Source organism: Dipodomys spectabilis, unplaced genomic scaffold, assembly GCF_019054845.1.
Source record: "Dipodomys spectabilis isolate Male_0828 unplaced genomic scaffold, ASM1905484v1 ptg000146l, whole genome shotgun sequence".
Taxonomy (NCBI): Eukaryota; Metazoa; Chordata; class Mammalia; order Rodentia; family Heteromyidae; genus Dipodomys; species Dipodomys spectabilis.
The window spans coordinates 468886-489473 of record NW_024870823.1 but is presented as its reverse complement, the minus strand read 5'-3'; the positions used below and the strand labels follow the sequence as shown (position 1 = coordinate 489473).

The following is a 20588-nucleotide window of genomic DNA, read 5'->3' as shown; positions in this document are numbered from 1 at the left end:
TGTTTGTGATATGTAACTCGGAGATTCTGCCATGGCCAGTGGAGTGGCTCAGGATTCCAGAGACTCATAAAAGGCCAGCAGACCCTGCACCAGCACTCCCAAAATGCTATCAACAGCGGGACTAGCATCACACTGAACTTCTAAGCCCTGGGCACTAAGGAAATGGAGTCCAGAAGATACACAGTAGAGTTGAAGTATGGGCTGCCTGTAGAGGGATCCAAGCCTGCAGTTCCTGTGGTCAGGCCATGTATTGTAACTTCCCCTAGTTAAGGGGGGGAGGGGCCATACGGAGGGGGTTGCTCTGTGTTCCATAAGGAGTCATAGGAGCAATTGAGGGGAGGGCACCTAAAGGAAGCAGATTTGTAATGCTGAATATTGCCAGGCACACAAGCCCACTCCAGGAACTCCAGGGCTTGGGATTTCGAGGACATGGAAAGAACTTGGTGCCAGGGAATACCTACAAGGCAACATCTTGAGTGGTAAGACCTGGGGGGGGTGCTCTCCCAGGGCTTTTGGGCTGGCATAAGGGAACTCCTCGGCTGGCAAGAGCTCAGCAAATTGATCACCAGATTCATTCAGAAGGAGGTTGTTCACACAGGAGATTGCAAGAGATTGATAGCACAGAGCTGGGGGAAAACCACTGTCCAGTGGAAACTAGGGATCCTCTCCACCTACAGATGGAAAGCAAATACCCCCTCCCTCAAGAAAATCTGAACACTAGGAGCCCTAGATGCCCAGAAACTGGGGTCACAAGATCAAATGCAGGGCTAGCCATCCATTGTGTGCAGTTTGAGATTTGAGAACCAGCCTGGGAACCACCTGGAGACCTGTCCCCAGACAGAACTGCAGGGGAAAAAAAAATACTACCAAAGGCCAAGTTTCCAAGCCTTTCTCTGGACCCAGACATCAGATGGTAGCTAGCTGCCCTGGCTGCTGTGGTCTGTATGACCCAGACAGAACAACGCAGGAGGAGATTCTTTTTAATTATCTAAATGCTAAAAGAAAGGAAATGTTAGCTTTCACCTCCTAATCCTAGGGTGACCAACAGAGCATGTCTCACAGGATGGCACACTCGCTTATAGACCCCTTCCCTCAAGAATGAGGGACAGAGCCCAAGAGGGCCCGGAATGAAGATCTTACCTGTCCACTGCCAGCATTGGACCTGTCATGGAAAGGGGAGCCAACCAAGATGGCGATGCCCATGAGTTGTGGCATGGCTAATACTGTTGGAGGGACAAAACTCGGTGGGTCAGCCTTGCTGGAAGGGTTGGAAAAGGGGCAGCCCTGAGATTTTGCTGCAGAGCTGGGCCATGGTAGAATCAGAACCCATCCATTGTTGTAGAGGGAGGCTCCAAAGAGTCCTCTTTCGGTTCCTCATTTCCATAGAGCTCCTGGCCCCTAGGAAGCTGACGGGCTTGAAAATCCATTTTCAAAGTCAAATATGACCTGGAGCTTTGCTTTTTTCCCCCATGGAACTGATTTGTCTCTAGGCTCCCATTGGGATCCACAGGGGCCCTCTCAGCTGATCTGTGCACTGGGGAATAAATACTATTTTCAGTAGGGCCCCAGCAGGGAGAAAGCACTGCCCCAGCTCCCCACCACCACCACCACCAGAGCTGGGAGAAACTTAGAACCTCCCCTAGGCATCAGGCCAGTGAGAGAATGGCAGGTGGGGAGGGGGGGTGAGGGAGGAAGGCTACAGGCAAGCAGAGGTGGAGGTCTGTCTCAGGGCTTCACCTATGGCAGCTGCTGTGTTGGCAAGGGGGTTGAGAACATGGGATGGGACAGTGACTGACTGGAGAAAAGGGCAGCTAGTGGCAAAGGCCTTGAACATAAGAGAGAAGGGGAAACGCCACCGAACACGCGGGGATGAAAACCTCCAAAAGCCCAAGGTTGGTGGGAATCCAGCACCATGGGGGTGTGGGGAGGGGGAGGGGGGCCCCAAAGGGCCAAGGGAGCAGCATGGGGCCCTGGGGGAGGAGAGAGGAGCAGAAGATGGTTCCCCAGCCTTTGCACACCATCTCAACCACCAAGCAGCCTCCTGGCCGCCCAGTCAGTCTGAGGCTGCAGCGTAGAGGCCCCCAGGGAGGTATTGGTTGCAAGCAAGCACCTGAATATTGCCTAATGGAACCAGCCAAAGCCCAGCGAAATCCATACGGGAGGTGGGCAGGTGCTACAGAGGTAGCCATAGCCTCCTTGGCTTGCCTCCCACCTGCAACCCCAGTCTCAATGTTTCTTAGCCAGTAACAGGCCCGCTGCTTCCAAAGTCCATCCTTGTAGTTCCGCCGTTGCTCAGCCACAAACCTCTGGCTGGCAGCCCCATGGTGGGCTGAGCTGGGCTGAGATTCGTGGCCCTTCTCCAAAGTCCTTCTGTGGCCCCAAGATCATCCTTCCATAGAGAATACGGGGGCCGGCCGTTTGCTCTACCAAGGGGAGGCCCAGGGCTTGTGCTGAACAGCTTGGCCTCTCTGTCCACGAGTTCCATGAGGGAGCCCACCCCCACCCCTCTCCAGGCCCCGCCCCCGTCAGTCAGTCTTGATGTGGCCATTGGCCAGGGCTGGAGGGCCACTGGGCTCCCCAGGCTCCGCGTCCTTGTCAAAGCGCAGGCGGAGGGTGTTGCGAATGATGAACTGCTCCATGATGAGGGCCCCACAGAACCAGGGCACCGCGTATTCCAGGGTGATGAGGCCCATGAAGTCAAAGTCGAACTGGGAGTAGTCCCAAGGGCAGGCGTTGAACTGGCGCAGGAGGAGGCCCGTGGTGAACTCCCACAGGTAGGTCCAGAGCGTGTAGATGAGGCAGCGCACCAGCAGCGGGCAGCGTGCGCGCAGGCGCAGGTACATGCGCTCCACGATGAGGATGGAGGTGCCGTAGATGAACAGGGCCCAGACGCTCGTGACGCCCGGAAACTTCCAGTTAAAATTCACCACGAACTCCCAGGCCGCGGTAAACATCACCTCGCAGAAGTAGCCGTGGATGGCGTACAGGTACCAGCGGGACAGCGCGGTCAGGGGCTCTGCAGAAGCCATGGCGCCAAGTGAGGCCTGTTGCTGGTGACACGGGAAGACATGAGGGAGGGCGTCACCTGGTTGTCCTCCCTAGGCAGTGCCTGGAGATTGCAAACCCACCTTTCCCTTTCCATCATCCCAAACAGGAGCTCTAACTCCCCCACACCCTCTTCCCCCCAGTCCTGCCCACCATTCTTTCCATCTGAGTACCCCAGATATCTATCTATCTATCTATCTATCTATCTATCTATCTATCTATCTATCTATCTATCTATCTATCTATCTATCTATCTATCTATCTATCTATCGAGTACCATGTGCCAGAGGATCCTCCATGTTGTAGCCCTGTGTCTGAATAAACCCCCTCCTCCTCCTTCTCTTCCTCCTTCTCCTTCTTTTTATTTTTTTGTATAGTACTGGGGCTTGAACTCAGAGCCTCATCCTCTCCCTGGCCTTTCTCAGTCAAGGCTAGTGCTCTACCACTGAGCTACATCTCCACTTCTGGCTTTTTTACTGGTTAACTGCATCTACCAGTTTCACAGACTTTTCTGCCCCAGCTGGTTTCAAACTACAAACTACTCAGCTTCTAGAGAAGTTAGAATTGCAGGTGTGAGCCACTAGCACCTGGCTCCCTTCCTTTAGAAGGCTGAATAAATTCCACCAGCTGGGATATTTTGTTTATCCACCTATCTGTTCATAAATACCTTGGGTTGCTTCCACCTGTGAACTGCTGGGAATAATGGTACTGTGATTATGAGTGTACAAACATCTCCTCCACACCTAGATCTTTTGTTCTATTCCAGAAGTGGAATTACATGATAAATTCTAAGGTTATTCTACGGTTGCCTTTTTGAAGAACTAACATACTGCTTTCCACAGTTGACATTCTAGGACCAATGCACAAATGTTCCTGTTTCCTCCGCATCTTTGCCAACATTTTTTTTCTATTTTCTTGACAATGACCATCCTAATGAAACACCTAAAGTTGTATCTCCTTTTCTTCACTTTTTGTTGTTTTTGTTGTTGTTTTTGGTCGGTCATGGGGCTTGAACTCAGGGCTTGGGTGCTGTCCCTGAGCTTTTGTGCTTAAGGCTAGCACCCTACCACTTTGAGGCACGGTGCCACTTCTGGTTTTCTGGTAGTTAATTAGAGATAAGAGTCTCATGGATTTTCCTGTCAGGCTGGCTTTAAACCATGATCCTCAGATCTCGGCCTTGTGATAGCTAGGATTATAGATGCAGTTACCTGAAGCTGGCATTTCACATTTGTTTTTCACTGCTACATTGGGTGAAGTCTTAGTGTTAAGTTTTGAGTGTCGAGGGGAAGCAGTGGGCTGACAGACCTTTCTCTCCTTCCCCCTCCTTTTCAAACCTCATTAGTTTGCATGGTCTTGCTCCCATCTTTTCCTGCTTCCCTGAAGTCTGTCCTGGACAACTGGCCTCTAGCTTTTTTGTCGTATACCAGACAGGGTCTTGACCACTCATTTGGCTCATTATCAGATGCTACCATACGTACTGAAATGTATTTATTGTTGTTGTTTTTGTGCTGGTCCCAGGGCTTGAACACAGGGACTGATCACAGTCTCTGAGCTTTTTTGCTCAAGGCTAGCACTCCACTTCTGCCTTTTTGATGGTCAATTGGAGATAAGAGTCTCATAGACTTTCCTGCCCTGGCTGACTTCCAAGCAAAATCCTCAGATCTCAGCCTCCTGAGTAGCTAGGATTATAGGTGTGAGCAACTGGTTCATACCTGGCTATACTGTTGGGGGTTTTGTTTGTTTTAAGGACAGGGTCTCATTACCAAGCTGGCTTCTGAGTGCTGGGATTATAACTGTGCAGTTTCTACTTTTGTTTTTTTGATGTACAAGCCTTTATGACCCAACTAGCCTGCGAACTCCTTGAGGGCACATTAGTTTATAGCCTTGTTTTGTAGCTGCTGGCATAGCCCTCTGCTGAACATGAGCCTAAATAACATGGCCTTTTTATGCAGAGAAAGATGTGGGAGAGTTCAAGGGTTGCATCAAGAACAGGATGGTCTGCCAGCTGCCAGAGGACACTTGGCTTGATATCTGTCAATCTCCTCTCCAAGATGGGGGTAAGGACAAAGGTTAAGAAGACACCTGTGGACTGGGAAGGTGGCTTAGTGGTAGTATGCATGCATGAGGCCCTGGGTTTGATTCCTTAGGACCACATAAGCAGAAAAATCCAGAAGTGGTGCTGTGGCTCAAGTAGTAGAGTACTAGCCTTTAGTTGAAGAGCTGAGGGACAGCACCCAGGCCCAGAGTTCAGGCCCCATGACTGACAGAAAAAAAAAAGAAGAAGAAGAAGACACCTGTAATTTACCTACCACCTGGGGATCCTGGCATCATCTTTTGGCTAATACAAGCCTCATTGTCACAATAGCTAACTCACCGTTGTGCAGCATTTACATTCTTCCTAGCACTTTAATTATACTTGTTTTCACTAGCTCTTAATTAGGATTCATGTGAAACACAGGTAGTTTTATTCCTACTTTGTGAGTGAAGCAGTGTGGCTTAGAGAAGAGTAATGATTTGTCTTACATCCAGTAAATGGAAGAGCTGAGACTAGGGCAGATTTCTCTCTCTCTCTCTCTCTCTCTCTCTCTCTCTCTCTCTCTCTCTCTCTCTTTCTCTCTGTGTTTAAACAAGTTCTCACTGTGTAGCTCAGCCTAGCCTTGAACTCTCAATTCTCCTGCCTCAGCCTTTCAGTTACTAGAGTTAAAGTCATGTTGCAAACATACTTGGCTACTTAGAACCAATATCTCCTGATTTCTACTTCAAAACTCATCTTGTTGCACATAACTACCCATCTCCAAACCAAGTATGCATCATGTCACTTACTCAGATGGCTGCCCACCTCCTAATGAAGCACTACAGCATTCTTGGTCTGACATTCAAAACTTTATGATCTTTCCCTATGCTGATGTGCGTCCTGTTCATTCTGTGTGATGTGCCCTCTCCTCTTACCTCTACAGGTTCAAACTCAGTGTCCAGTTGATCTTCAAAACAAAATATCAGCCGGGCGCTGGTGGCTCACGCCTGTAATCCTAGCTACTCAGGAGGCTGAGATCTGAGGATCGCGGTTCAAAGCCAGCCCGGGCAGGAGAGACCATGAGACTCCTATCTCCAATAAACCACCAGAAAACCGGAAGTGGCGCTGTAGCTCAAGTGGTAGAGCACTTGCCTTGAGCTGATAGAGCTGAGGGACAGCGCCCAGGCCCAGAGTTCAAGCCCCACGACCGACAAAAAAAAAAAAAAAAAAATCTCCTCTTCTAAATTTCTACAGCACTTCCTCTGTCTTCTTTCTTTCTTTCTTTCTTTCTCAGTCATGGGGCCTGAACTCTGGGCCTGGTCACTGTCCCTCAGCTCTTCAGCTCAAGGTTAGCACTCTACCACTTGAGCCAAAGTGCCACTTCCAGCTTTTTCTGCTTATGTAGTGCTGAGGAATCAAACCCAGGGCCTCATGCATGCAAGGCAAGCACTCTACCACTGAACCATCTTCCCAGCCCTTTTTCTTTGGTACAGAGTATTTTGTTATATTGCTAACTTCCAGTCCCAAGCCAGACCTTTCTTTTCTGTACCTACAACATACTTTTCTTTGTACATCTCCACCTGAAATGTCCCACAGGCACCTCAAACTCCTTTCCAATCAAACTCAATCTTTCTCCCTCCCATTCCATCCTGACTAATGGTACCACCAAGCACTGAGAAACCAGAGGCCGTGAATAACTCCAGCATGTCCTGTCATTTCCCCACACTACCCAGGGTTGCAGAGAGTAAGGACCTGTCTGTCTGGTTCAGTGCTGAATCTCAATGCCTGGCACTGTGCCCAGCACACACATACGCATTCAGCAAAGGAATGAAGATGTTTCTCAAGCAGTTACTAAATGCCACTGACAAATCAGCCCAAAACTTGGTGACCTGAATCACCTATTATTTACTACTCAGTTCACATGTGTATGGATTAGATCTTGCCTGGCATGATTGTGAGGGTGTGAGTCATCAGAAGCTCTGTTCTATGCTTGGCTGGGGAAGTTGAGCTGGGGTCTGTCCCTCTGTTCCATAGATACACTCAGTACATCCGGCATACTCAGCATATGGTATGTGCATTCGTTTTACAGGACTTGAGGTCTCTTTAGGTCTGTGTGTGTGTGGCAAATTTAGGGTGTGTGATATAAGCAGCTAGATGTAGTTGTTGCTAAACTTTTCTGTATCTTTACATAGATGCGCACCTTTGTAAAATCAGTCATGTGTTTGGAGTCTCCTTTCTCTTACCATTATATGAAATATCCTAGCAGCTGCTAATGCTAGCTTCAGATAAATCATAGCAAAGTCAGTACTATGTGTCACACAGAGGGCAATGGGGTCATGGGTCATTGGGGTTTGTGACAAGGTGGAAAGGTTATCCCAAGGACTAAAGATAGCAATGTCAAGATCCAGAGGACAGGTTCTGAGGCAGAAGAGTCTGGAATGGCTTTGCCAACTCTCCCTAGAAGTGTAGGTGTTAAAAGCCCACTAATGGGCTTTACGTGGGAGAAATAATCATAGTGGCATTTTAGAAATAATTCCTTCTGTTGTTGTTTGAGACAGAGTGTCAGGTTGTACTGAACTCCTTGAATGCACCCCCAACAGCAAACCATCACCAAGGGATAGATATGGAGCCTCTGGGCTCAGCGGCCCAGATCCTAACTGCCCGGGCTAGAGTCTGGCCTGATAGGCTACCTCTGTGGAATCTTTTGGGGAGTTACCCAAATGCCCCAAACCTCTGTTTCCCTACAGGAGAAGAACAATAGGAATAACTACCTCCAGGGTTTTGTGAGGCTGAATGAACTCATAGGCATGTACTATTCAATATAGCAACTGTTCCCCAATGGGTACTGTCCTTCCTGGCCCAGAGCCAGGCATCTATATAGCCTTTCGTTCTTTTTTTTTTTTGGGGGGGGGGGGGGGGGTGCCGGTCATGGGGCCTGATCTCTGGAACTGGTTACTGTCCCTCAGCTCTTCAGCTCAAGGCTAGCACGCTACCACTTGAGCCACAGCGCCACTTCCAGATTTTTTTTCTTTTTGCTCATGTGGTGCTGAGGAATTGAACCCAGGGTCTCATGCATGCAAGGCAAGAACTCTACCACTGAGCCACCTTCCCAGCCCTATATAGCCTCCCTTGGTTCAAGGGCCATGTCCTACCTGAGGAAGAATCACAGTGCTCTTGTCCCTCACCAGTCTCAGGACCGCTTTCCCTACCAGCTGCAAGGTCTTTACCCTACCCAGAGTGCCAAGCCAGTCAGCCAGGCAACACTGACGAAACAGTAACCTCACACACAGTCTAGGAGAACTGCCCACTTCCCTGTGATTGAATTGAGGTGAAGGGCCAGCCCTGAGGATCAGGCTTGGAAAGAAGGTAGAATAAAAGAGTGGGCATGCCAAGAACAGCTTCTCAAATGCTCACTTTATCCTGAAACCCCTCTTTAGGCAAAGAGATTGACTCCAAGGAAATGCAGAAGAGGCTGACAGCCCCTGAGACCTGTGGCCCAGGCCCAGGGATACAGAGACCACTCGACCTTCTGCTATGACTTGGCTCCTTGGAACTTAGAGCTGCCTGCCTGCCCTGCATACCATCCCTGGCCCTCCCTGGGCAAGGGAGATGTGCTCCCGGGATCCTGGGCTGAGAAAGGGGTTTTCCAGTCAGCGTTCTCCTACAGCAGCCTGATATGACTGCATGGATCTTACTCAAGCCAGCCCCCTCATCTTGATGCTGATTTTGAACCCTGCTCTCTTGCCTCTGATCTCATCTTCCTTGGGAGGTCAAGAATGGTTTCCTAGCTGGTGGAAACCACAGGCTCCAGTCTTTCCCAGGTGATCTGGAAGAGCTAGATTCCAAAACCCTCAGCAGAAGTAAGATGAAAGTGTGAAAAGGGGCAAACTCAGAACAAGAAGAAAAACAGGGGGAGCCCCAGGCCTGGGTTCTTTTTCTGGACAGCAGGAAGTACTTGTAAAGATGAGACAGAACCATACCTAGGCAAGGTCAGATCTTGTCTGAGGGGTTGTGCCAGGAAAACACAGTTGGTGCTCTCAAGAAGAATGAGGTCAACTGAAAGACCTGGCTGGGGAAAGAAGATGGGACTTCAGACAAAGGAACATGAGACAGTGTTTGGGGCTTGGATGCTTGGGGTAGGGGGTGGGGGGATGGAAGATACTAAGATTAGAGCTGAGGCTCTGGCTTGGGAGTATGTTCAGAATTCAACTCCCAAATCTATTTTCTTTTCCCTCCCTCCCTCCCTCCCTCCCTCCCTCCCTTCCTTCCTTCCTCTCTCTCTCTCTCTCTCTCTCTCTTTCTTTTGTGCTAGTTCTGAGGCTCGAACTAGCCAGCCATGGTGGTGCACACTGGTAATCAGAGAGGAGGATGAGGCAGGAGGATCACAAATTCAAAAAAACCTGAGGCTTGAACTCAGAGTCTGAGTGCTGTCCGTAAACTTCTTTTTTGCGCAATACTAGCTCTCTACCACTTGAGCCACAGCTCCATTTTCAGCTTTTTGTTGGTTTGTTGGAGATGAGTCTCACACACATTCCTGACAGGAATTGTTGGCTTCAAACTGTGAACTTCAGATCTCAGCTGTGCCCAGCTAGCCAATCTTATTTCTGACAATCACAGAAGCCGTGGCTAGACCCTGAGCGAGGACAGGCTCACCACCCTCTTCTGGGCTCCAGTCTCCTTAACCTGACCCCCTTTCCCTTGGACCCCTTCCAATACTTCCTTACTCAGCCTAGGAATCAGAGTCCTGGGAAATCCTGCGCAAGAGGAACCTGCAGCTTGGTGGGTGTTGGCTTCTTTCTCCTGGTGACAAACAGCCATCCTGAGGACTGTGATACAAGGAGTGAACAGCCCAGAAAAGAAAGTTCAAGTGTGTAGGCATGCGTGAGAAGGGCTGGAAGCAGGAAAAAAGCTTTTGGAGAGCAGTGATGACTTAACACGCAGAAGTTTGGGAAATAATGATTCTGAGAAGCCCTTGCTAATGAAGAGCCTGAGAACAGGGAATCCCGTGAAGGGCCGGAGCTCCAGGCGACTTGTCAGAGAACTACCTATTGTGGCAAAGTGGAGAAGTCCCTAGGAGAATCTTACCTGCTCCTCTTAGAGCCTGCTAAGCTCTGCCACAGTGTGGCGAGCAAAGTGAGAGCAGCGTGAGCAGCAGAGACTGGCAAGGAGACGGCCTTAAAAGACCACGACAAGCTGTAGGCAAAGCCAGATGGAATGACTGCCTTCGGTTTTGCCAAAAACTCTCATCTTGTTCCAGGAAGCTGAGTGCCCACAACACAATGACTCTGGGAACTTTTGTCCCAAGATGCATCTTCCTGGAAAAATAGACTTGCCTGCATGCAATTAGGCTGGCCACACCATTCACTTCCCTCTCAATCCACTACATTTCCATGTTTTTGTTTTTTTTTCCCCAGGGCTGAGAACCGAACCCAGGGCCTTGCGTGCGCCAGGCGGGCACCCTTCCGCTGGGCTAAACCCCCAGCCCCTACATTTCCATGTTCTAGGGAGACACACAGCACTCCTAAGAGGCCCTGGGGACAAGGCAGTGAGATTCAGCTTTAGAGACCTCAAGTCAGTCCCTAGCTAGGTCTGTGCTTGGGGAGAGGAGAGTCAACAAGAAAAGGACAATTATTCCATATCTGGGGTAAGTTAAAAGTTCTAAAATTGTTGGGTGCCAGTGGCTCAGGCCTGTAACCCTAGCTACTCAAGAGGCTGAGATATTAGGATCATGGTTCAAAGCCAGGATAGGCAGGAAAGTTTGTGAGACTCTTATCTCCAATTAACCACCAAAAACTAAGAAGTAGAACTATGGTTCAAGTGGTAGAGTGTTAGCCTCAAGAAACAAACAAAAGAATGAAAAAAAGAAAGAAAAGAAAGAGAAAAAGAAAAAAAGGAAGGAAGGAAGGAAGAAGCCTCAAGAAACAAACAAAAGAATGAAAAAAAGAAAGAGAAAAGAAAGATAGAAAAAGAAAAAAGGGAAGGAAGGAAGGAAGGAAAAGGAAGGAAGGAAGGAAGGAAAAGTTCTGAACTAATTCTGAGCTAGGGGGCTGGGAAGATGGCTCAGTGGTAGAGCGCTTGCCTTGCATGCATGAGGCCCTGGGTTCAATTCCTCAGCACCACATAAACAAAAAAAAAAAAACCGGAAGTGGCGCTGTGGCTCAAGTGGTAGAGCGCTAGCCTTGAGCTGAAGAGCTGAGGGACAGCGCCCAGGCCCGGAGTTCAGGCCCCACGACCGGACCCCAAAAAAAAAAAAAAATTCTGAGCTAAACTTGTAGCAAAGGTAGTGTGAGGAGGAAAACAGCTTTTCTCTAGGGCCAGAAAGGAAGCAAGAGGGGTGGGGAACCTGTGACCACTAGCTGGGTATGCTTGCTATGGGTATTGCTCAGGACAGATTTGAGGAGGAAAGTCCATGAGACTCTTCAATAAACTACCAGAACAGGCCGGAAGTGGTACTATGGCTCAAGTGGTAGAAGGCTCACCTGAGCTGAAGGACAGCGCCCAGGCCCAGAGTTTAAGCTCCCATCACCCCCAGCCCCCCCCCTCCCCCGCAAAAAGTAAAAAGCTGACCCTCACAGGACCATGGCAGCCCTCAGAGCCTCAGTGTAAGAACCATTCTTGCCAGGGGGCGCATTACCCAGAGCTTTCCTTACTGCCAGCCCTGCTGTGGAAATGCCAGCCAGGAGCAATGGCCTGTGTGCAGCTGCCTAGAGGAGCCATCTGCCCAGAGTATCAAAGACAACTGTTCCACACAGGATTTTAGAGGGACTCAGAGAATAACCAAATTCCTACCTGGAGCATGGGCAAAGGGGGCAAGTGGGCTTGGTGAGTGGAGCCAATGCTAGCCTAGAGGTCCACAAGCCTCAGGGCACAAAGGGCACCCTTCAGGTGGGATCCACAGGCTGAGCATCTGAGTATAGATTAGACTGCTCTTCTCAGACCTCCATATGACTTCCTCTCTGTTGTTCGTCTGTCTCAGCTCAGCTGTCACCCCTGAGGCCTTCTCTGGCTCCCCAATCCAACATAGCTCACGTCTTCCCATCTTTTTATTCGTTTTTGGAGACAGGGTCTCACTCTTATCCCTAGCTGACCTGGAACTTGCCATCTTCTTGCTATGGGATTACCTGAGGGCTGGGATTACCGGTATGTACCACCATGTCCAGTTATTCCCTACCACCTTATTTTCTTCACAGCATTTTGCTGCTTATTTATAGTATGTCCCAAATTGCAATGGAGGACGGGGCTTTGTTTTCTTCACTTGGGGTAACTTCAAAAATACTTGTGGAATAGATGGATGGATGGTTGGGCCTAAACAGGCCCAAACCCTTAAATACTGATTAGGCAGTTGTAAACCACTAGCTGGCTCAGCTTTTCTCCTCTCCTCATCTTGAAGAATATAGCCCTTAAATTTTTAATTCTAGCATTTAAAAATAGCTTTATTGTTATTTTTCAATTACTAAAACAACATGAGTTCACAGCTGAAATTTAAATATTATAAAAAGGAATGACTTAGCAAGCAAAAGCCTCTTCAATCCCACATCTTAGAGAAAGCCACTTTTAATGTCTATAGTCGATCCCATTAAATAACTTTAAAAGGATTCAATCCATGCACCATTGAAAGGCAAAGCACTCATCACAACACCAAACTAATAGCCACCATCATTTCCTCTGTACAATTCCTCCTCACGTATGAGCTTCACAGTTCTCAAAACATGCTTGTTCTCTATAACCTGCCATTTTTACTTAGAACTTTTTCAAAGTTGTAATAGAGCCTGCGTGCTCATTATCAAAATGACTATGTGATATTCTACCAAGTTGAAAACTGTAATTAGCCAAGATACTCAAACGAAATCATTATTTCCCATTTCCACCATTCCACTATTTCCACTATTAGAGATGACACCCCAGAAATTCCTTGTATTTCTGCAAGAGCCATTTGCTTTTGGGGGACTATTTCCTAATGAAAGATTTCTATTTTTTTTTTCATTTTTAGACAGTACATCATTATGTAGCACAGGCTGACCTCAAAATTACCATCTGCTTGCCTGAGCTTCCCCAAGTGCTGAGATTACAGGTACGTACCACACCACTCCTGGCCCTATTGAAATATTTTTAATGAGTTAGTTCAGGTGTGGAATCACTAGATCAAGGTGTACAACAATCTTAAGGACAATGCTATAGATTTCTCAAAGGACCTCCGTCACTGTGGAGGGGGGGGTGTTCGGGGTGGGGGGGAGGGAATAGACCTTACATCTGAGTCACTACATTCCATTCCCTTAATGGCCTCATGGCTGACTCCCTACTCCCAATCCCCCTCAAGTCCATACTGGTTCATACCACTCAGGCTACAAATATACACAAGAGGACTGTTTGAAAGACCTGTTAATCACAACCTGGTCTTGAAAGCCCAAAGCTGAGCGTGAAAATGCTTCTGGTCCTGAGCTGCAAACACGTATCTGGAGAGTCAAGATCTGCCCACAGCTGAGAAATAACCCAGTGACCCCTTTTCCATCTCCCTGCAGACTCCTGCACAGAGGCTCTGAGCTCCCATGGACCAGCCCACAAGCTCCCAAAAGCCTGTCCGCATAAGACCACCAAAGCACTAGCTCTGTTTTCCCTACCTTGCAAGGAGCTCTTTTCCTACTGGTCTTAGACCCCACTGTTGGACTTCAGGCCAGATGGACTTTGTTGGGGCTTGGGACTACAGCCAATTGTTATTTTTTTAAGCACCAAGGAAAAGTTAGAGGGGCTAGGAAGGTGGATCAGTGGTTGAGTGCTTGCCTTGCATACATGAGGCCCTGGATTCCATTCCTTAGCACCACATAAGCAGAAAAAGCTGGAAGTGGCGCTGTGGCTCAAGTGGTAGAGCACTAGCCTTGAGCTGAAGAGCTGAGGGATAGCGCCCAGACCCTGAGTTCAGGCCCCATGACTGACAAAAAAAAGAAAAAAAGAAAAAGAAAAGATAAGAAAAGAAACGTTAGAGGCAGAGGCTGGGGGTGGGGGTGGGGTGGAGGAGAAGAAGGGCCAGATGAAGACAGAAATGGTTCCTTGGTCAGAGGTCTGTCACCCTACATGGGGTTTCTCTGGTTTTAGAAAGAGGTGCTGCTGAAGAGCAAAAGGACTTGCTCCTCCTGGCTTCCTGAGAGGTCATTTTCATTTTATTTTATTTTTTGCAGTTCTGGAGTTTGGACTCAGGGCCTCTTTTTTTTTTTTTCTTTTTTTTTTGTCGGTCGTGGGGCTTGAACTCTGGGCCTGGGAGCTGTCCCTCAGCTCTTCAGCTCAAGGCAAGCACTCTACCACTTGAGCTACAGTGCCACTTCCGGTTTTCTGGTGGTTTATTGGAGATAGGAGTCTCACAGTCTCTTCTACCCTGGCTGGCTTTCAGGGCCTCTTTCTTGCTAGATAGATGCTCTGCCACTTAAACCATGCCACAGCCCTTGTGCAGAAGCCATCTTTTTGGCAGTATGGGGGTCACATTTTTGGTAGCTAAGTTTACTCCACAAATTCCCTTCTCTAGGAGGGACCCTAGATGTTCTACTCAAGGTCTCTTGGACTGTACTGTAAGAATTGCTCATGGCAAAAGAAGCTCAGGGACAGTACCCAGGCCCCGAGTTCAAGCCCCAGGATTGGCAAATACAAAAAGAAAAAAAGAAAGAATTGCTTATGGTATTGGAAAGAATCTCCATTCAAGGATAGGCACACATCCCACTGCACAGAAGTAAAACCTGATACCCTAAGTCCACAAGAGCCTATTGCTAAGAAAGAATGCAGGAATGGCCTCTCCCAGGTGCTAGTGCCTGGCTTCACTTATGTCAGCCAGTCTGGGTCTGACCCAGTTTTTAGATGTCAGGTGGCTGCAAGATGGCTCCAACAGTGACATGGCCTGAAATGTTCCATTCTGCCTAGCCGTTCTAGAACTGTAGCCACATGACAAGCCCTTGGACAGACTCAGAACTGAAATCCCTGGACTCATGCCATTTCAGATGGGACACTGGATACACAAACAGGCAGGGGCATTTTTTTCATGTTTTGGTGCCAAAACATACTCACTTATCTCAGCCTTGAGTGAGTGGTTCAGAACTGACATCAGGATCACTGTGTAGGCGAGCTCTGGCTTAACCTTTGTCTTGGTGCCACACCAGGGATCAGCAATGTGGGCAAGTATCAGCCCCAGGGCTCAGCTGATCCTTGGCTTCCATGTGCCCCTGGGAACAAAAGAAGAGGCCTTTGTAAGCTTAATCTTCCCCAGCCCTGAGCCACTACACCAGCCAGAGATTCAGGTGCAAGGCCCAGGGTTCTGCAGCAGCCCACCAGTTCCCTTCCTCTCCTGGAACCTGCCATCTCGTCTCTGCTGTCCTGTCTGCTCATGATTGGTGATAATCATGCCATGAGAGCCTGAGCTGGTTCTTGGCCAGTCCACACATGGGGTCAGGACTTAGGACCTCTTGTGTCATGAGTGAATGAGTGTGTACACACTTGTAAACCTGAGACAGAATATAATTTTAAAATCTAGCTTCATTCTTAGCTTCAAATGACACTTTTACCTCGCAGTGGGCACATCTGTTATCAAGGGCAATTGAGAACCCCATAGAAGGCACACATTGTAGGACATCTGTTTTAGAATTTGGGGAATCAAATATAATCACACACAGAAAAATAAAAGGCAAACAAAAGATGTGCTAAAACCCTTTACCTGCAATCCACCATCCTAATATTTATCTCTTTATATATATTTTTAACCATGATTATTGCTAAGGCCCTTACTATTTATATTAACAACTGGCTCTAAACTGATATAAATCTTACTGCATAGTTTTACTACATACATGTTTTTAATAATACCCCCAAGATTTGACCATTTGTTTTTGGTTTTTTGGTGCAGGCCTTGGAATTTGAACTCAGGACCTGTGTAATGTCCCTGAGCATTTGTGCTCAAGGCCAGCTCTCTACCACTTGAACCACAGCTTCACTTAGGCTTTTTTGGTAGTTCATTAGAGACGAGTCTCGTGGGTTTTCCTGCCCAGACTGGCTCCAAATCACAAATCCTGGGATCTCAGCCTCCTAAGTAGCTAAGATTACAGGCGTAAGCCACCAGTGCCAGCTGATTTGACCATTTGCTAGAGAGGTCAACATATTTTGTTGCATCGTGTACACAGATGCAGACTTCCCTTTGGAACCCCCTTGACACAGAGCTTGCACAACCCAAGAGGAGGGCTCAGCCCAGCAAGGTGACTTCAGTGAGAACAGTATGTGGCTGATGACAGCCCCATCCTCCTCTCCAGCCCACTCAAGAAGGGTAGGCCACAGAGGTGCCAGCTAGTGCCAATGCCCACATCCAGCTCCTTCCCTCTCCCCCCTCCAGACTTTTAACAGATACAAATCCTTTCTCTCCCTTTGTCCCCTAAGCTGATAACTTGCATGGGAGGAGAGCAAAGAAGTAAAAGGAAAAGGGTTCAGGACTTAAATCTTACTATATCAGGTATATTTGGGGGTGCCCCTGGGCCTCCCCTTGGGGCCTCTGTGCCGAGAAAAGTGAAAGTCAGGTATGAAGTGCAGTGGTGTCTGTGCTTGGCCTTGCCTGGCCCTGGCCCTCCCCAGCCCTTCCACAAACAGGAACCTCCAGCTCACCCCCACTGTACATCCTCCTCCCCTCTCCCAGTCTGCCAGATGAGGGGCAGGGGTTACCCTGGCACGTACCTATCAGCTGGAAGAAAGGGCCTTAACGAAGTATGCCTGATAACCTCTACAACCAGCACCACTGTGACACATGGCCTAAGATGTTTAGTCTTACTCATGAGCCCTTCCCCTTCCCCGGGGCCTTCAAAAGACCACAGCAGAGCAGGAGACAAAACAGAAACGGAAACCAAAGACCACATCCTGCCAGTGGAATCTGGTGGTGCTACAGTCAGGCCTGGAAGCCTGCTGTTGACTGAACTGCTGTCCTGAAAGATGAAGACACAGTGGTTAGAGCAGGTCCCTCCAGGAGCCAGCCTCTGGCTGGAGACTTGCTCTGCTTCCTGGTCTGCAAGCCTTTGCCCAAGGAGTGGATGAGATGCTAGTTTAACAGGATTACCACCTCTTCCTGGTAGAGCACAAGCCATCCCTACCTCCCTCTGACTCTCCCTGTCCTTCTAGAGAAAGTGCCAGTGGACAGAGCTCACCAAGCTCCTGGTAGATTACAGGACCCCAGCTAAAGGTCTGTAGGGAATAGGAATGTGGGAAGGGCCCTTTAAGCAAGGAGCCTGTTGTGGAACTTGAGCTTTTCTAGTGCATCATCTCACGCTCAGCACTCACATGAGAGTGACAATAATATCTCCAAGACTTGATATTTGTTTGTGTTCCACTTTAGGAACAAAAACACAGGCTCAGGAGAGTAAGGGATCTGGCTAAGTATACACGTTCAATGCAGATCCCATTCCTCAGGTTCCATGTGCCTCTCTGGAGCCCTGTACAGAACCCCTTCAAAGTGTTCCCATAGGATATGAACCATGCTTCCACTCACCCATCTGAAAATCACTCCATGTGTCTGTCTCCCCACCATGTGATGAATTCCTGGAGGCCACAGAATTTCTGTTGAATGGGCAGATAAGCAGGGTAGACAGGGCCCAGCTAAATTCTTGAGTGATAACCGCTCCTAGTAATGACTGGAATTAGTCTCTAATTTCTAAAGCATCATGGAAGAGCTGTCTCCCAGAAACATACTTACAATAACCAAGGCTGTCTCTGAAAATTCCATCACACTGGCTGAGGTGAAGAGAGATTGAGTAGATGGGTTGGGGGGTACATGAAAAAAAATACACAGGGAGACCTGGAGGTGTGGCTCAAATAGCAGAGCACCCCAGACAGGTTCCTAGATTGTCAGGGGTCCAGACTAGCTCAGACTGAAAAATAATAGTGCCTATTTTCTTATTTCTACAATGAGCAGGCAATCTCAAAAGGCACAGCCAGTTTTCACTCACAAGGATTGATTTCCCAAAGAGGTTTAACCAGCAGCTGCTGGCAGGAAATTCCTCTGTATCATTTTTTTCTCCTCTGTAACTATTTAGGGTAAGCTGGGCTTGCAGGATTCAGTCCAGTTCTCTGACCGGAACTTACATCTTCCCCAGCCCCCATCTCCATGTCCTGAACCCAAGACTGGAGCCAGAATGGATACAGGCAAGCAAACACCATCCCATTTACCTTCCCATTCTCCTCTTCTCAAACCTCCCAGAAAAAGATAAAGCACTCTCCTTCACAACACAGAATCTTTCTCAAATGTATGGGACTTCCCACATACTTCCACCCAGTAGCTCTCCAAGAAGACAGCTGCTTATTCCAGAATTCATCATGACGGATGCTCCCACCACAAGATAATACCAGATGCTTGCTTTTGAGGGCTCAGTCCCATAATACTGCCCCTCCAGATGCCAATCACAAGCAGTAACAAGTTATCACGTGTATTTCTGATAGGCTGAGTGCAAATCAGTTCCCAAGACCCTTATTTGATCCCTATTTGGTTGTCTGGTTCCTGGGACAACCATATGAAAGAAATGAATGTAGAAAAATACAGGGACAGGATTTACACTTGGCTACCTCCCAGTACCTCTATGTTCAGCCACTGGGAGCACAGCAAATATTGATGTCCGAGAGTTCCTATCCTTAGAGGTGGGTAGATGGGGCTAGATGGTCCAACCCTCTAATCTCATCCTTTGGTCTTTTGGTGTACGGCCCAGGCCAGGCTAGTTGAGGGTTCCAACATAAGGGCTTTATTCATAAAAACTCGGGTGCCACCAAAAGTTCCCATTATCAATAACACAGGAGTCTTTGACAGGAACCTGGACAAATAACAACTAGGTCTCTTATAATATATGCTTCCTTACCCAGGTGTCACAAAGTAAAGAGAAAATTCCCAAAGACCCATTAGGGAGCCCTCTGGTTCCTCCAAGCCCTTAGTTCTTCTCAGATAACCCAGAGCAATTGCTTTTACTCATCCTGGTAGTAAAACCAACCCTGAAGACTAATGGAATTGGCAACTTCGCAAACCACAAAGTGACCATGCACAGCTGCAAATGCAATTGGTCTTTCAGTCCTCCAAAGGACAAGTGGTATTTGGCCCCTTAGAAGCAAGGAAGAGACAGGGAAGTGGGTAGAAATGGCAGTTGGGGTCCCACTGTACTTGTCCTTGTCCCCTCACTCTAGGATTGGACCATGGATCTCCCTGCCTACTCTACACCATACCTCTGTCTTCTCCTTCATTTGGAGGCCACCTTGTCTATCAACCTTCCTCTCCTTCCTTCTTCCTCCCCATGTAGCTTATTGTACCTTACCTGCTTCTTCCAAGTCCCTCTCTGAGCAAACCCTGAAGGGCCAACTCCTATACCTGGGAGATTGGTCACTGGCCTCTTTCCTTCCCCCACCTCATCCTACTCCCTGGCACTGAGTTGCTCTTGCTTGCTGTCTGATAGGCGGGCCAGCTGCTAGGCTCTCTAATTAGCTGCCTGGCCACTTTCCCAGAGCTAGGCATGTGTTACAGTAAAGAGCTTCCTTCCCGCCCTTCAGCCATAATCCCCCATGCAGATCCCATCAGGCCACAGCCAGGGGGCTAGAAGCCTTGTCACATGAGGCCAGCAAACCTTCTCCTGTCAGCCAGAAAACAAGAGAGAACAGCCTCTCATTGACAACGTGACCTGGAGTTTATCTGGGTTCTTCCTATGACTGTCCATGTCCTTTAGGAACAAGGACTTTGCCCTTTGTCACCTCATCAGAGCAGGCAGAAAGTCGGAGGGTCTTTTGGAGTATAAGGCTAGACTGGTCCACCAGTGGGGCACTAATGCTCTGCTTCTACAACTAAGCCACTCAGTTCAAGAACCTGTTATTCAAGGTGTTGAGTTCCAGCAGTACTTGTGGAAGGACAGACACAGTACAAGGTATGGATAAGACAGTGCTCCTGCCCTGACCCTCCCCTCCCTCCGATGGATGGAAACATGATGAATGAGTAAACAATCTATCACTCATATTCTGCTGTGAAGAAGGGAAAAGGCTAGATTCTAGAAAGCTAGTCTTTCTCCCCTCCCTTCTTTCTTTTCTTTTCTTTCTCCATTGACTACTTAAACCCAGGGGCTCACAATGGCTAGGCAGTTGCTCCAACCACTTGAGCCATGCTCCAAACCCTATTTGAAGGTTCTGCTAATTTTTCCCAGAACTGACCTAGAACTTTCAGCTCAGCTACTCTACCTAGTGAGTACCTTGGATTATAGGTAAGTGTTCCATCATATCTAGCTAGGGAGAAAGATATTGGTAGCATTCAGGCATAGATAGGAAAGATGAGAAGAAATCACTCAAGGAGCTTAGGGAGAGGGAATAGTAGGTGAAGAGAATCTTACATCAGTGCAAGGTAAATAGTTTGAGAAATATTAAGGCCAAGTGATAAGACTGTGTGCTAAGTGTAAGGCCCTAGCTTTAAAAGGATCAAAGAAAAAATAAAGAGAAGGAAGGAAGGAAGGAAGGAAGGAAGGAAGGAAGGAAGGAAGGAAGGAAGGAAGGAAGGAAAATA

General features: G+C 48.2%; 1 protein-coding gene across 6 annotated transcripts in view; it reads right to left on the bottom strand.

Moving 5' to 3' along the window:
- Positions 1-964: 964 nt before the first annotated feature.
- Tmem229b (transmembrane protein 229B) overlaps positions 965-20588 on the bottom strand; it is a 42600-nt gene continuing 22976 nt past the window's right edge. For 3 of the 6 annotated variants that reach the window (XM_042691811.1, XM_042691813.1, XM_042691812.1), the window contains exons 2-3: positions 15107-15261; positions 965-3050 (exon numbers count right to left, since the gene is read on the bottom strand). In XM_042691811.1, the coding sequence (XP_042547745.1) occupies positions 2526-3029 (504 nt within the window). In that variant the 5' untranslated portion in view covers positions 3030-3050; positions 15107-15261 and the 3' untranslated portion in view covers positions 965-2525. Of the gene's footprint in view, positions 3051-9039; positions 9129-15106; positions 15262-16753; positions 16822-20588 lie in introns of those variants that run through there. The other 3 variants (XM_042691815.1, XM_042691816.1, XM_042691810.1) reach the window with 3 other exon arrangements.